The 13,412-nt window shown below is 48.9% G+C and overlaps 1 protein-coding gene across 1 annotated transcript in view; it reads right to left on the minus strand.

Moving 5' to 3' along the window:
• Positions 1–13,412, minus strand: part of PTPRO (protein tyrosine phosphatase receptor type O) — a 164,783-nt gene that overhangs the window by 7,148 nt on the left and 144,223 nt on the right. Inside the window, exons 17-24 of the mRNA XM_064155602.1 lie at positions 12,730–12,813; positions 10,111–10,146; positions 8,623–8,704; positions 7,264–7,354; positions 5,932–6,008; positions 3,901–4,035; positions 2,526–2,648; positions 235–389 (exon numbers count right to left, since the gene is read on the minus strand). Coding sequence (XP_064011672.1) covers positions 235–389; positions 2,526–2,648; positions 3,901–4,035; positions 5,932–6,008; positions 7,264–7,354; positions 8,623–8,704; positions 10,111–10,146; positions 12,730–12,813 — 783 coding nt within the window. The remainder of the gene's footprint in view (positions 1–234; positions 390–2,525; positions 2,649–3,900; positions 4,036–5,931; positions 6,009–7,263; positions 7,355–8,622; positions 8,705–10,110; positions 10,147–12,729; positions 12,814–13,412) is intronic.

A 13,412-nucleotide genomic window follows, 5' to 3' on the forward strand; every position in this document is an offset into this window, starting at 1 on the left:
CTACTGCTGTCTGAGGAGAGTGCTACTCCAGAAAGCAGTGTCTTCATGCCTATGGCTGCAGGCTGAAGTCCCAGCCCCTCTGCAGTCAAAGAGAGACTAATCCTCTATGCTGAACTGCAGAGAGAACCAGCTCCAGCTAGCAGGTGAGCAGAACCCCAGCATCTCCCCCTTCCAGTGGTTTCCCAGCGTGTTTCCCAGGTGGCACTGTGCATTTGATCTCTGTGAAGCACTTACCTGCAGTGTATGATCATGGGGCCTTTACTCTTTGATGCTTTCTGCCTCACCGTCTGCACAAACTGAAGGATGCTTTCAGCAGCATTGGCTGTGGGGACACCGTGATCTGGCCAGGCAGTGTAGTTGAAATGCATCACATCTTGCACCTCATCAGCCTAGGCAGAGAAGCAGAACAGCCAGCAGTGAGCACTTGCATCCCCAGAGGGCCAACCAGATCCTGGGCTGCAGCAGCAGAAGTGTGGCCAGCAGGGCCAGGGAGGTGATTCTCCCCCTCTACTGCTCTCTGCTAAGACCCCACCTGGAGCACTGCATCCAGGTCCGGAGCCCCTGGGACAAGAGGGCTGTGGAGATGCTGGAGTGTGTCCAGAGCAGGGCCAGGAGGATGCTCAGAGGCTGCAGCAGCTCTGCTGTGAGCACAGACTGAAAGAGTTGGGACTGTGCAGGCTGGAGAAGAGGAGGCTCCCAGGGGACCTTCTTGTGGCCTTCCAGGTTCTGAAGTGGGCTACAAAAAGCTGGGGAGGGACTTTTGAGGCTGTGAGGGAGTGCCAGGAGTGGGGGGAATGGAGCAAAGCTGGAGGTGGGGAGTGTCAGGCTGGATGTGAGGAGGAAGTTGTTGAGCATGAGAGTGGTGAGAGGCTGGAATGGGTTGCCCAGGGAGGTGGTTGAGGCCCCATGGCTGGAGGTGTTTAAGGCCAGGCTGGGTGAGGCTGTGGGCAGCCTGCTCTAGGGTAGGGTGTCGGTGTCCCTGGGCATGGCAGGGGGGTTGGAACTGGCTGCTCCTTGTGGTGCCTTCCAACCCTGACTGGTTCTATGATTGTGTGATATTCACAGGAGGTTTAAAAGTGCAGCCACCTTCAGTCAGGCTGAGGAGTTTTTGTTGTTTTATGGTGGGTTTGGTTTCCCCCCAGCATTGCCTAAGGAGGCAAAGTAAGCCACAAATAATGTGGCAAAGGATTCACATGGTGTATCATTAAAAAGGGGGAGAGGATATCAAGCCATCATTATCAAAAGGGCATTAACTTGTTTCTGGGTTTGGGATTTTTGGCTTTCTTTCCTCATGGTAAATCTTTTCAATCAGGAATTGCTGTGTTATTAAAGGTCGGGTATGCTTTCTGTTCCGTTCCCTCTCCTTTTCTTATTTAGACAGATAAAGAATCACAGAATCACAGAATCATAGAATCAAGCAGGTTGGAAGAGACCTCCAAGCTCAGCCAGTCCAACCTAGCACCCAGCCCTGGCCAATCAACTAGACCATGGCACCAAGTGCCTCATCCAGTCTCTTCTTGAAGACTTCAAGGGACGGTGACTCCACCACCTCCCTGGGCAGCCCATTCCAATGCCAATCACTCTCTCTGGCAACAACTTCCTCCTAACATCCAGCCTAGACCTCCCCCGGCACAGCTTGAGACTGTGTCCCTTTGTTCTGTTGCTGCTTGCCTGGGAGAAGAAGCCAACCCCACCTGGCTACAGCCTCCCTTCAGGTAGTTGTAGACAGCAATGAGCTCTGCCCTGAGCCTCCTCTTCTCCAGGCTAAACGACCCCAGCTCACCCACTCCAACCTATCACCCAGCCCTGGCCAATCAACTAGACCATGGCACTAGGTGCCCCAGCCAGGCTTGGCTTGAACAGGTGTTCAAGCACCAGAGATGGTGACTCCACCACCTCCCTGGAAGGCCACTCCAAGGCCTCCTCCAAGCCTTCTCTTCTCCAGGCTGCACAGCCCCAACTCTCTCAGCCTGTCCTCACAGCAGAGCTGCTGCAGCCCTCTCAGCATCTTGGTGGCCTCCTCTGCACCGGCTCCAACATTTCTATGTCCTGCTTGTGCTGGGGGCTCCAGAACTGCACCCAGGACTGCAGGTGGGGTCCGAAGAGAGCAGAGCCAAGGGGCAGAATCCCCTCCCTTGCCCTGCTGCCCACACTGCTCTTGCTGCAGCCCCCAGCACAGGGTTGCTGTCTGGGCTGCACTCACACTGCAGGCTCCTGTGGAGCTTTTCATCAGCCCAGACCCCCAGGGCCTGTTCCTCAGGGCTGCTCTCAGCCATTCCCCATCCAGCCTGGGTTTGTGCTTGGGATTGCACCCACCCAGGTGCAGGACCTTACACTTGGCCTTGTAATTTTCAGGGAACGTGTTGTGGTTTAGCCTTTTGCCTGCATGGAGCAAGGAGGAGGATGCTGACACTTCTCAGACCTTTCCCACTGAATGCCAGATGTGGACAAAAATGAAAGACAAAAGCCTGGAGCAGAATTAACTCTCAGGCTTTTAGCAGGGCTGTGCTAAGTGTTTCACTTACGTAGCTGATTCGGAAATTCCTATAGACCCAGTCTGTGTGCTCCTCTTCTGACAGCATCTCCACTGTGATGTCCCCATAGGCAACAGGGTCTTCTGTGAAAGGCCAATAATGGTCACATTTCACCTGGCATGGAAACAAACATACATGGAATTAGAGCAGAGAATGGGTTGGGTTGGAAGGGACCTCTAAAGGTCACCTAACCCAACACCCATCCCGTCAGCAGGGACATCCTCAGCTCCATCAGCTTGCCCAGAGCCCTGTCAAGCCTCACCTTGAATATTTTCAAGAATGGGGCCTCAACTACCCTCCTGGGCAACCTGTTCAGTGTTCAACCTTCCCCATGGTAAAAATCTTAGTTCTAACGTCAGTCTACATCTACTCTAATTGAAAAGGCAGCCTCTCATCCTACCACTCCAGACCTCTGTAAGCAGTCCCTTCCTAGCCTTCTTGTAGGCCCCTTTCAGGTACTGGCAGGCTGCTGTTAGGTCTCCTCAGGGTCTTCTCTCCTCTGGGCTGAAGACCCCCAGCTCCCTCAGCCTGTCCTTGTAGCAGAGCTGTTCCAACCCCCTGATCATTTTCATGGTCCTCCTCTGGACCTACTCCATCAGCTCCATGTGCTTATTGTGCTGAGAGCTGTTGTGGTAGGTCTGGATAGGCCAAAATAGACTTATACATGTCCTGGCTTGGTCAGAGGTGTTTTTCTGCTCTCCTTCCTTCTGCTGTGGGGAGAAGCAACTGGGTACTGTCTGAAGCTGTAGCTAGCCCCATGAGCCAGGAGCTGATTCTGTGATCCACAACCTTCCTGAGCAACCTGTTCCAGTGTCTCCTCACCCTCACTGGAAAGAACTTCCTAACATCCAGTTTCAATCTCCCCTCTGCCAGTTCAAACCCATTCCTCCTCATCCTCTCATTACAAGACCTTGTCAATAGTCCCTCCCCAGCCTTCCTGTAGGCCCCCTTCAGATACTGGAAGGCTGCTATAAGTTCTCCTCAAAGCCTCCTCTCCAGGCTGTGTGTAACCACGGTGTAATGTGTTTAATTTGCTCCCACTGCCTCTCGTCCTGTCACTGGGCACTCTCTCACATCAGGTATTTATGCACAGTGAGAAGATTCTCCTGAGCCCTCTCTTTTCCAGGCTGAAGCCTTCTCTTTTTCCTCATCCTCTCTTTCCCCTCAGCCTCTCCTCATGTGAAAGATGCTCCAGCCCCTTAACCATCCTGAAACCTCTCCCATAAGTGCATGAAGTGCTGTTCTACTTCTCATTATGAAGCTGCCTCATGGCCAGAAAACAATGTCTAGAAATTCATCCACCAGAACAGAAACATCATCAGAGGACAAGATTCTTTTCTACTACAAGCAAACTTTTCCCCCATACCCTTCTTTTCTCGTTACACTGGGTGAGCATAACAGTAACTTGAGACTTCTGCTGGAGAACCATCTTCCAAAAATCATTCCTAGTTTCTGGCAGTGGTCCTTGGGTTGCAATGTATTCCTGGGGTGAATTGTAACCCTAAGAAGCAGAGAACATGATTAGTGCTTCAGAACACTTTTTCTTTTCCTCTGACATTTGGGTTTTGGCTTGCACAAGTTCATTTTATTATTTGTAAAGTGGTTTCTGATCTAAAGAAATTGCTTCATGGCTTTTAAGACTACAACTTTCAGCAGTTTTTGATGCTGCCATAGCATAAGCAATCTAAAATGAAATAAAACAGAAGATGGAACTGTTCTTGTGTAACTCTTTTGTTCTGAGAACAGGAAAGGTTAACATTCACAGAATCAAGCAGGTTGGAAGAGACCTCCAAGCTCAGCCAGCCCAACCTAGCACCCAGCCCTGGCCAAGCAACCAGACCATGGCACTAAGTGCCCCAGCCAGGCTTGGCTTCAACACCTCCAGGCACAGCAACTCCACCACCTCCCTGGGCAGCCCATTCCAATGCCAATCACTCTCTCTGACAACAACTTCCTCCTAGCATCCAGCCTAGACCTCCCCTGGCACAGCTTGAGACTGTGTCCCCTTGTTCTGTTGCTGCTTGCCTGGCAGCAGAGCCCAACCCCACCTGGCCACAGTGTACAACATACATTGTTTCATTTGTCTTCTCTTTGTGGCTGATGAAAAGCCCAGCTTCCTGCTGGAAAACTACTGGAAGCTGAAGGAGATGCTGAGCAACAGAACTTATCTTCCAAGAGATGCTGTGCTCCAGCATCTTGCATCCTCTCCATGCACTGACCCAGTGGACACTGCTCTCCCTAACACAGCTTACTCTGAGCCACAGCAAGGGGAGCTAACAGAGGGGAAAACCCCTGCAGCAGTGGAAGCAAAATGCCTCCCTGATGGCCTAGGCTCAGATGAGAGTGCCAAGAGGCAGGATTTTAGCTCAACCCCAGTGTCAAACTCTTTGACTGTATCTCTGCGTGTACTTTAATTATCCCAGACCCATGGGTCCTACTCCCTGGTAAATAAGTGGTCTAAACCAGGCAGGAGGAGGCACACCAGGAGTATGAGACAAGGCAGAAAAGTCCCTCCATGCCCTGCCTGGGCTGGGTTCCTCATTGTGCAGTATCTGGCTTAACCCTTTTGATGTAGAAACCCAGAAAGGTTTGTTTCTCAGTTACACATCTGTGGGGTTTTACATCTCCTAAAGTACTACTGAACCTCTGTGTTTGTTGCCATTTTAAGGCTACTGCCTGATTTTTCCAGAGAATTTGAGTAAAGGATAAAGAATTTTGGGGACTGGACACAGAACAGTCACAAGACATGTTTATCTAACTCCACTGCTCTGCTAAATAGCTTACATGTTGCTGTATAAGCTTACTCTCTCTCTCTCTCTCTCTCTCTCTGCTGCTCCTGGCTTGCTGCTTGCCTTTCTCTGACCCTGCTTGCTGCCTGCTTGTCTTCTTGTCTTCTTGCTTTGGCTGGTGAAAGTACAAGGAATGGGGAGGGCAGGCTGGCTGTGTCCAGCCCCTCTGAGCTTTGTGTCCAGAGGAGGGGGAGAGAGCTGAAGTATTATCCAAGGGGGTACTGTGCTGTTAGTGAACTGTAAATACATCTACATTTGTTTTGGGCAGGTTTATTGCATTTTATGCTTTTATATTTAGTCCACTTCTGTAAATGTAATTCCATTTAACTTCCAAAATTACTGAGGAGTAAATTCACTCCAGTGGGGGGGGTGGGAGGTGGATGTGTGTAAATTTCCAGTGTGTGGGGCTGCAAATCCAACCCACAACAGCATTTCTGCCAGCAGCTGCTGAAAAGCAGTTTCCTGCAGGAGAAAATACTGGAAGCTGAAGGAGATGCTGAAAACATGGCATGTCCATCAGACACTGTGGGGGTCCTGGTTTGCTGGTGACATGCTCTAAGTGCTGTGCAGGACACTGCTCTTTAGGTGGACCAAGTCTCTGTACTCACAGGAATGTAGTTGGCATTTATGTAGTCAGAACCTTCCTCTTCGTTCATTGAAACCAGTCGGACACGACTGAAATCATCTGGAAAAGGGAAAACAAATCAAACATGGGATTCATCCCCAAGTGGGCACAATTAAAAGTAGCTCTTTAGAAAGTGGGAGAGAAAAAAAAGAGTTAAAAAAAATAGGGAATGCTCATATTTACCATCGGAGAGCAGCGTGTGTTTCAGTAAACAATACATGGCTGCACCATCATTACTGCTCTGCAACATGCAGCTTCAAATCCCAAGCACAGCTCCAGGCTGGGTGGGGAATGGCTGACAGCAGCCCTGAGGAACAGGCCCTGGGGGTCTGGGCTGATGAAAAGCTCCACAGGAGCCTGCAGTGTGAGTGCAGCCCAGACACAACCCTGTGCTGGGCTGCAGCAAGAGCAGTGTGGGCAGCAGGGCAAGGGAGGGGATTCTGCCCCTTGGCTCTGCTCTCCTCACACCCCACCTGCAGTCCTGGGTGCAGTTCTGCAGCCCCCAGCACAAGCAGGACATGGAAGCGTTGGAGCCAGTGCAGAGGAGGCCACCAAGATGCTGAGAGGGCTGCAGCAGTTCTGCTGTGAGGACAGGCTGAGAGAGTTGGGGCTCTGCAGCCTGAAGAAGAGGAGGTTTTGAGGAGACCTTGGAGTGGCCTCTCAGTGTCTGAAGGGGGCTGTAGGAAGGCTGGGGAGGGACTACTGACAAGGTCTGGTAATGACAGGACGAGGGGGAATGGGTTTAGACTGGCAGAGGGGAGATTTGAACTAGATGTTAGGAAGAAGTTATTTGCAGTGAGGGTGGTGAGACACTGGCCCAGGTTGCCCAGGGAGGTTGTGGAGCACAGAATCACACAATGTGATCAAAGATCATTCTGTGCTCCACAACCTCCCTGGAGGTGTTCAAGGTCATGTTGGATGAGGCCCTGAGCAGCCTGTTCTAGTGAGAGGTGTCCCTGCCTATGGCAGGAGGGTGGAAGTGGCTGATCCTTGTGGTCCCTTCCAACCGAAGCCATTACATTGACATCCCTTTGGGCTCCCTTGGGTTCATTTAAGACACATATAGTAACACAACTTGCTAGTAAAAACCTCCTTTTATGTCTCACCTCCAAGCTCCTGACTTGATAAACATCCCCAGGTCAAGCGAACAAAAAACATCTCTTGCCTGATTCTCTCTCAGGTCAGGCTTTAGAACAGGCTTTATCAGTCAGCAATTCTGTCCTGATTCTCTAACTCTCTTATTAAATCTCTTTCCCTTACGAAATCTCTCTCCTTCTGGAGAGCCTTTAGCAGCAGCCTCAGGTGCTGTACTTACAGGGCAGGATATTCGTGTAGCGGTTTTTACAGCGGTTCACAGGGAGGTCAGCAGCAAAGTGGGGGATGTCAAGCCCAATCAGCTTTAGCTCCTGGTGCAACAGAAACAAAGGCAGCATGGTCAACCTCTGTGCTGGTTTGAGGCCAGTTGGAGTATTTTGATGAGTAAAAATCGATTATAGGCTGTGGAAAAAAAAAAACCAAGCCTGGCTGGGGCACTTAGTGCCATGGTCTGGGTGATTGGCCAGGGCTGGGTGCTAGGTTGGGCTGGATGAGCTTGGAGGGCTCTTCCAACCTGCTTGATTCTATGAAAAGGAAACAATGGTGCTGTCTACTTCACTCCTAGGCTTGCTGAGATGTGTAAAGGCACGAACACAAACATAGATAAGACTGTTGGAGTCTGTATTTCTCTTCTGCTTGGATCTAACTAATATTTCTGCTTCTACCCCCCCTTGCCAGTCCTCCCAACTCACCTTGCACCTAAAGCAGACTCTGGGGTAAGGTAGAGGGGTGGGAAGAAGGTGGAAGGGTGGTTGGGAGCCCCTCTTGGGGACTCTGATTTCTGGGAAGGCTGTTGTGTTTCTGTATTACCTTTAACTTGTATCAGGGTGGTTGGGAGCCCCCCCCCCGGGGACTCTGGTTTCTGGCAGGGCTGTTGTGTTTCTCTATTACCTTTAACTTGTATATTTCTGTCTATAGCTGTGTATATTGTAACTCTCTGCTTGTCTCTTGTGCTAAGCTGTGAATCTAAAGCTTCATTCTTTAATTTCCAGATGGCTGAATCTACTCTGGGTGATTTCATAAGAGTTGGGTGGCAGGTAACTCCCAAACCATCACAACCTCACAAACACTCAAAAAACCCAATTATTTGTGAAGTGATTGCCTGTGGAAGGTACAGGACTGAAAATGTTCATAAATCACTTTGTAAGCTGACAGCAGGATACTGACTTTCCTTGTCTGCTGCCTGTGAGTTTGGTTCCAAAAAGCCCAAGAGCAATGAGAGGGCTTTCTTGATGGTGCTGTGAACACACTGCTGCCATTCAAAACTCTGCCTGTGGCCTGCCCTTCTCTACTGGCACTCAGATAACCAAAATAAGGTCAAGCTAAATAAAGACATAAACCCCCTAAATCCAATTCATGTCTGGAAATGAAACGGAGTCTCTTGCTCTGACAAGCTTCTCCAATCAGTGCACTAAATGCAGGCAGGGACACCAAGGTCCACTTTCACCTCCTGCAGACTTGGAAGTGAAGCTGTCCCCCCCTAGCAACAGCAGGCATTGAACAGAGCACAGGAAACCCCAACACCTGGAATAGGCTGATCCAGGCCTGCTCAGAGCAGGCAGAGCCCCCACAAACTTACCTCAAACTGCAGAGAGAATTTGTAATCTGAGTCTTTGGCCATATCCTTGATGTAGCCATCAAAGTCATCCAGCTGCACAGGGCTGTAGAAGAGAAACACACAGGCAGTAAGAAACAAAGAGGCCAAAGTGTGGGTTATTACACTATTTCTGTATTGCCCCAGAATCCTCCCAAGGCATGAATGTGTGTTGGCAACTCTTACTGCTAGAAAGCAAGAGGAAAAGAGGGGGGGAAGTTCTTCTGCCACAAAATGGTGAGCATATTGCTCATAACCTGCACCAGGCAGGGGCTGAGAGGAGCCTGCTGATCCCCTTGGGTGAGCTCAGTGCTGCAGCTGCTAGTGAGCACCCTGGTTTGGGGGATTGGAGTTTCCCTGTTTAAGGGAAACCACTAGTCTGAGGTGAGGGCAATGGCTCAAGCAGCCTTACTTTGATTCCCTGGCCCCCATATTGCTTTTGCAGGTGGGCATGTGCCCAGGGAACAGATGGCACCTTGAAAAGCAGTGAGCAGCACTTCAAGGCAGACCCAATCTCAGTACCACCCCACCAGAGTCCTCCCAGCAGCAGAGCAGCTGCTGCTTCATTTGAGTTGCCTCTTATCCAATGCAATGTGTTGCTTTTAGGTATTTTCACTTCTGGCTCAGACACCTTCAAAACTCATCTTCAAACTTTGCTCATGGAGAGAAAGGGATTTCCTGTTTAGGTTTGTTTTGGATGCCACTGCTGTGGCTGCTTTCTCTGCTGGTTTTGTGAACTGGAAGCATTTGTCATTAGAGGTCAAATTCTCCTCCCAGAGAGATGGTAGACAAAAAACATGGCACAAAACTATGCAGAGCTCCAGCAGGTATAAATTAGCCTTGGTTTAGCAACTCCCATTTTGCCACACACTTTCTGACAGAGGCACAGCTTCTGGATATAATGGATAAGTAATTAGGCTGATGCTCTGAATAACTAAGCACAGGCAAACAGCTTCCCTCCCCTAATTGTCATGCTCTCATTTGCAAGCTGCTGAAGCATGCACACAGTCAACTTCCCTTTGACTCCGAGGCAATATGCCCAAAGGAAGCTCTCTTATCACCACTTAATTACTCCTATCTACACGTGAGCATTCACAATCTAATGTTCTAGCAGCAACCACAGTAAGAGCTCTGTGCCAAGAGGGAAACATCACCAGAACCAAATGCATCCCAATTTGCCACCATTTGTCATTTTTAGCTAAGGCTAAGCTCTGCTGGAATCACCAGGTAGGATAATTGAGCTGCTCCCTGGTGATGAGTTTGCTATCAATAAGGAGCTGCTTTAGCACAAGCTCCCTGTTGAGGAGAATTGTTTGCAGCCAACTATTGTTTGCTTTCTGCCCTCAGCTCTCTGTCTCTCAGGATGTTTATCAAGGCATTTGCTGTCTCTGTAACAGGAGTGCCACTATACCACAGGCTTAGTTGAAGGTGATGTGTTTTTCTATGTCTTTAAATATCAGAGAAGTTACATACTTGGTCAGCTTTCTTTTCTTTATTCCATTTTTACTCCTGAAAATAAGAAGAAAGAAAACAATGATTGTTCTCCCTGGTCTTTGTTCATGGTCAGTGCTGATTTAGAAGTGTGTGCTTTCGTCACCAGCATATTTGGGATGGGAGTTGTGATGATCTCTTAGACATCTTTCAGCTGATAGCAAAACCTCCACCTGAGAGGAAAAGATTCCATTCTGTGCCTCTGAGAACGACCTGCTTGTGACAGCACAAGAATGGGCCCTCTACCAGCCCTGACCAACAGCACCACTGGTTGCAGGTGGGCCAGGGCTGAGGCCCTGGGTGCTGAGCCTGCCAGGGGGCTGAGCTGGTGCAGGGGACAAGGCACCACAGGGCACGCCCTGGGCTGCTCCTCCTTGGCTCTAGACAGCTGGAAATCTGGATGCCCACAATAGGCAGCAACCAGGAATGAAGTCACCTCTTGAGTAAAGGGAGAAGCCCACCAAGTTCAAGGGGAGTGCAGGAGAATAGCAATGGTCTGAACACCATTTCCTCACCCATTTTGTAACCTGCTTCTGATGATGCAATTGGAAAATATCCATCTCAGGCTTAAATCTTAGAGAGTTTTAATTGACTCTTCACAGCTGATTGTGCCAGGCATGTAGATCACTGTCTTCATGTGCTTTAGAAGTGATGCAATTAAAAAGTGACAGTCACGAGCAAGCTTGTGAGTGTGTTAAGCAGCATAAGCCATAAAATACAGACCTGAGAACTGTGCTGCACTAACTACCACCAGGTGGTTTTTGGAGGGGGGTGTGTGTGGAGTGTTTGTGTAGTTGCCCCCAAAAAAAGCTAAGCTGTCAATCAGATCAAATGCACAAAGTGAGCACCCTGCAACAGAACCATAGAATCAGTCAAGGTTGGAAGGGACCACAAGGAGCAGCCAGTTCCAACGACCCTGCCATGCCCAGGGACACCCTACCCTAGAGCAGGCTGCACACAGCCTCACCCAGCCTGGCCTGAAACACCTCCAGCCATGGGGCCTCAACCACCTCCCTGGGCAACCCATTGCAGCCTCTCACCACTCTCATGCTCAACAACTTCCTCCTCACAATAAATTGGCTCAAGGTTGGAAAACACCGACCCTCTCTGCTAAACCAGCCAATGAACACAAATGGACTCTTGCTTGCTTAACTTGTGGAGTCTCCTTCTCTGGAGACACTCCAAACCTGCCTGTTCTTATGGGATCTGGTATAGGTGATCCTGCTCTGGCAGGGGAGTTGGACTGGATGAGCATTCAAGGTCTCTTCCAGCCCCTGACATTCTTTGATTCTGTGATATTAAAATGACTTCCAACAGCAAATTAAAGCTGAAGACTCTTCATTTCAAAACAATGAAAGCACACACACAACCTGAAAAAGTGAACTGGTTTTATGTTTCTACCCTGGGAAGTTTAGAAGTGAAGTTGTTAAGATGAAAAAACAACCTCAATTAATGATTTCTATAATTGAGCCTTACAGAAAGCTCAGGTTTTGGCACAGCCACAACCTGTAGTAATTTTGTTATCTCTCTGAGGTACATTTCCACTTAGAGGTGGAGCTTTGCCTGCAGAATTAACGAGAGCTAAAGCAAAGTTTCAATTTGCAAGTATTGCAAGTCCTGTGTCTAATTCTGGGCTCCTCAATTCAAGAGAGATGTTGAGGTGCTGGAAGGTGTCCAGAGAAGGGCAGCAAGGCTGGGGAGGGGCCTGGAGCACAGCCCTGAGAGGAGAGGCTGAGGGAGCTGGGGGTGTGCAGCCTGCAGCAGAGGAGGCTCAGGGCAGAGCTCATTGCTGTCTGCAGTTCCCTGAAGGGAGGCTGTAGCCAGGTGGGGTTGGGCTCTTTTGCCAGGCAAGCAGCAACAGAAGAAGGGGACACAGTGTGAAGTTGTGGCAGGGGAGGTCTAGGCTGGATGTTCTGAGGAAGTTGTTGTCAGAGAGAGTGATTGGCATTGGAATGGGCTGCCAAGGGAGGTGCTGGAGTGGCTGTCCCTGGAGGTGTTGAAGCCAAGCCTGGCTGGGGCACTTAGTGCCATGGTCTGGTTGCTTGGCCAGGGCTGGGTGCTAGGTTGGCCTGGCTGAGCTTGGAGGTCTCTTCCAACCTGCTTGATTCTATGATTCTATGAATTGATTGTGAGGGAATAGATGCTTTCCAAAGCAAAACTTTTCCTGATGTCAGGAGAGCATCACTGCACTTTTAAAAGCTGAGGTATTTGAGGTCACACACCAAAGAGGTGGAGCACAGTCAAGCGATTTTAGTAACAGCAAAGCAGCAGCAGCAATGAACTGATGAATAACTGGGACAGAAGAAGCCAGGACTATGCAACCAAGTGGCTGAAGTTTCAGAGAGCAATGAGATGAATATGATGGCCACTGTAAGATTAGATTCTTAATGCTAAAATGGGTTGGAGCATAAACAGACAAATGAAGCAGGGTAGCAAATACTTTGATACCCACATCCTCTCCAATCCTTGTTCCACTACAAGATAATTACTTCTTCAGAAGCTTTGACCCACTTGAAAAAACAAAGGCATCAGACAACTTTCATGGGATAGAAATTCACACTGTTGACACATTGCACATGGAGAAACAAGTAAATCACTTACCAAGGATTAATATAAAATGCCAAAAGATAATCAGTCCAAAGGCATGAGGGTAGCAGAGTTAGGAAAGCAAATACACTTCTACGCCTGTGAGCATTAATAGATAACATACACAGAGATGAAAAAGTGAGGAGAGTTAGTAGGACACACAGAAATCAGGAGGTCAGCAAACTTCTCTTTGAAATCATCAGATAAACCCACAAAATTTCCTCTTTACTTCACAAGAGTATTATTAGAACCCACAGAATTTTCACTCCTCCAGCTGGCAGCCTCTGCAGGATTTGCCACTGTGAGATGGAACTAAATGTCTTCTATGGGTTTGACTTGGGCCTGCTACTCTAAATGAATCTTAATTGACAACCTGGCACATTTTCAGAGTAAAATGCAGTTCAAAGTTTTATCTACAGTTTAATGACCATTGCACAGGTGGTGTTGAGTCATTTTCTGATGTTCTCTTTTTACCCTGTACGACTGTGATAACCTCACACCTTTGCTCCTGCAAAGTGACCCTGTGGATATCAGAGTGTCTGTATCAGAGATAAATTCCAATCATACCACATATCCAGGTAGCCATATATCCATATATACACACATCCATATATCCACACATATCCACACATATGCTCACACCTATATCCATGTACCCACACCTATATCCATATACCCACACCTATATCCATATATAC

The sequence above is a fragment of the Pogoniulus pusillus genome, chromosome 15 (assembly GCF_015220805.1).
Source record: "Pogoniulus pusillus isolate bPogPus1 chromosome 15, bPogPus1.pri, whole genome shotgun sequence".
Classification (NCBI taxonomy): domain Eukaryota; kingdom Metazoa; phylum Chordata; class Aves; order Piciformes; family Lybiidae; genus Pogoniulus; species Pogoniulus pusillus.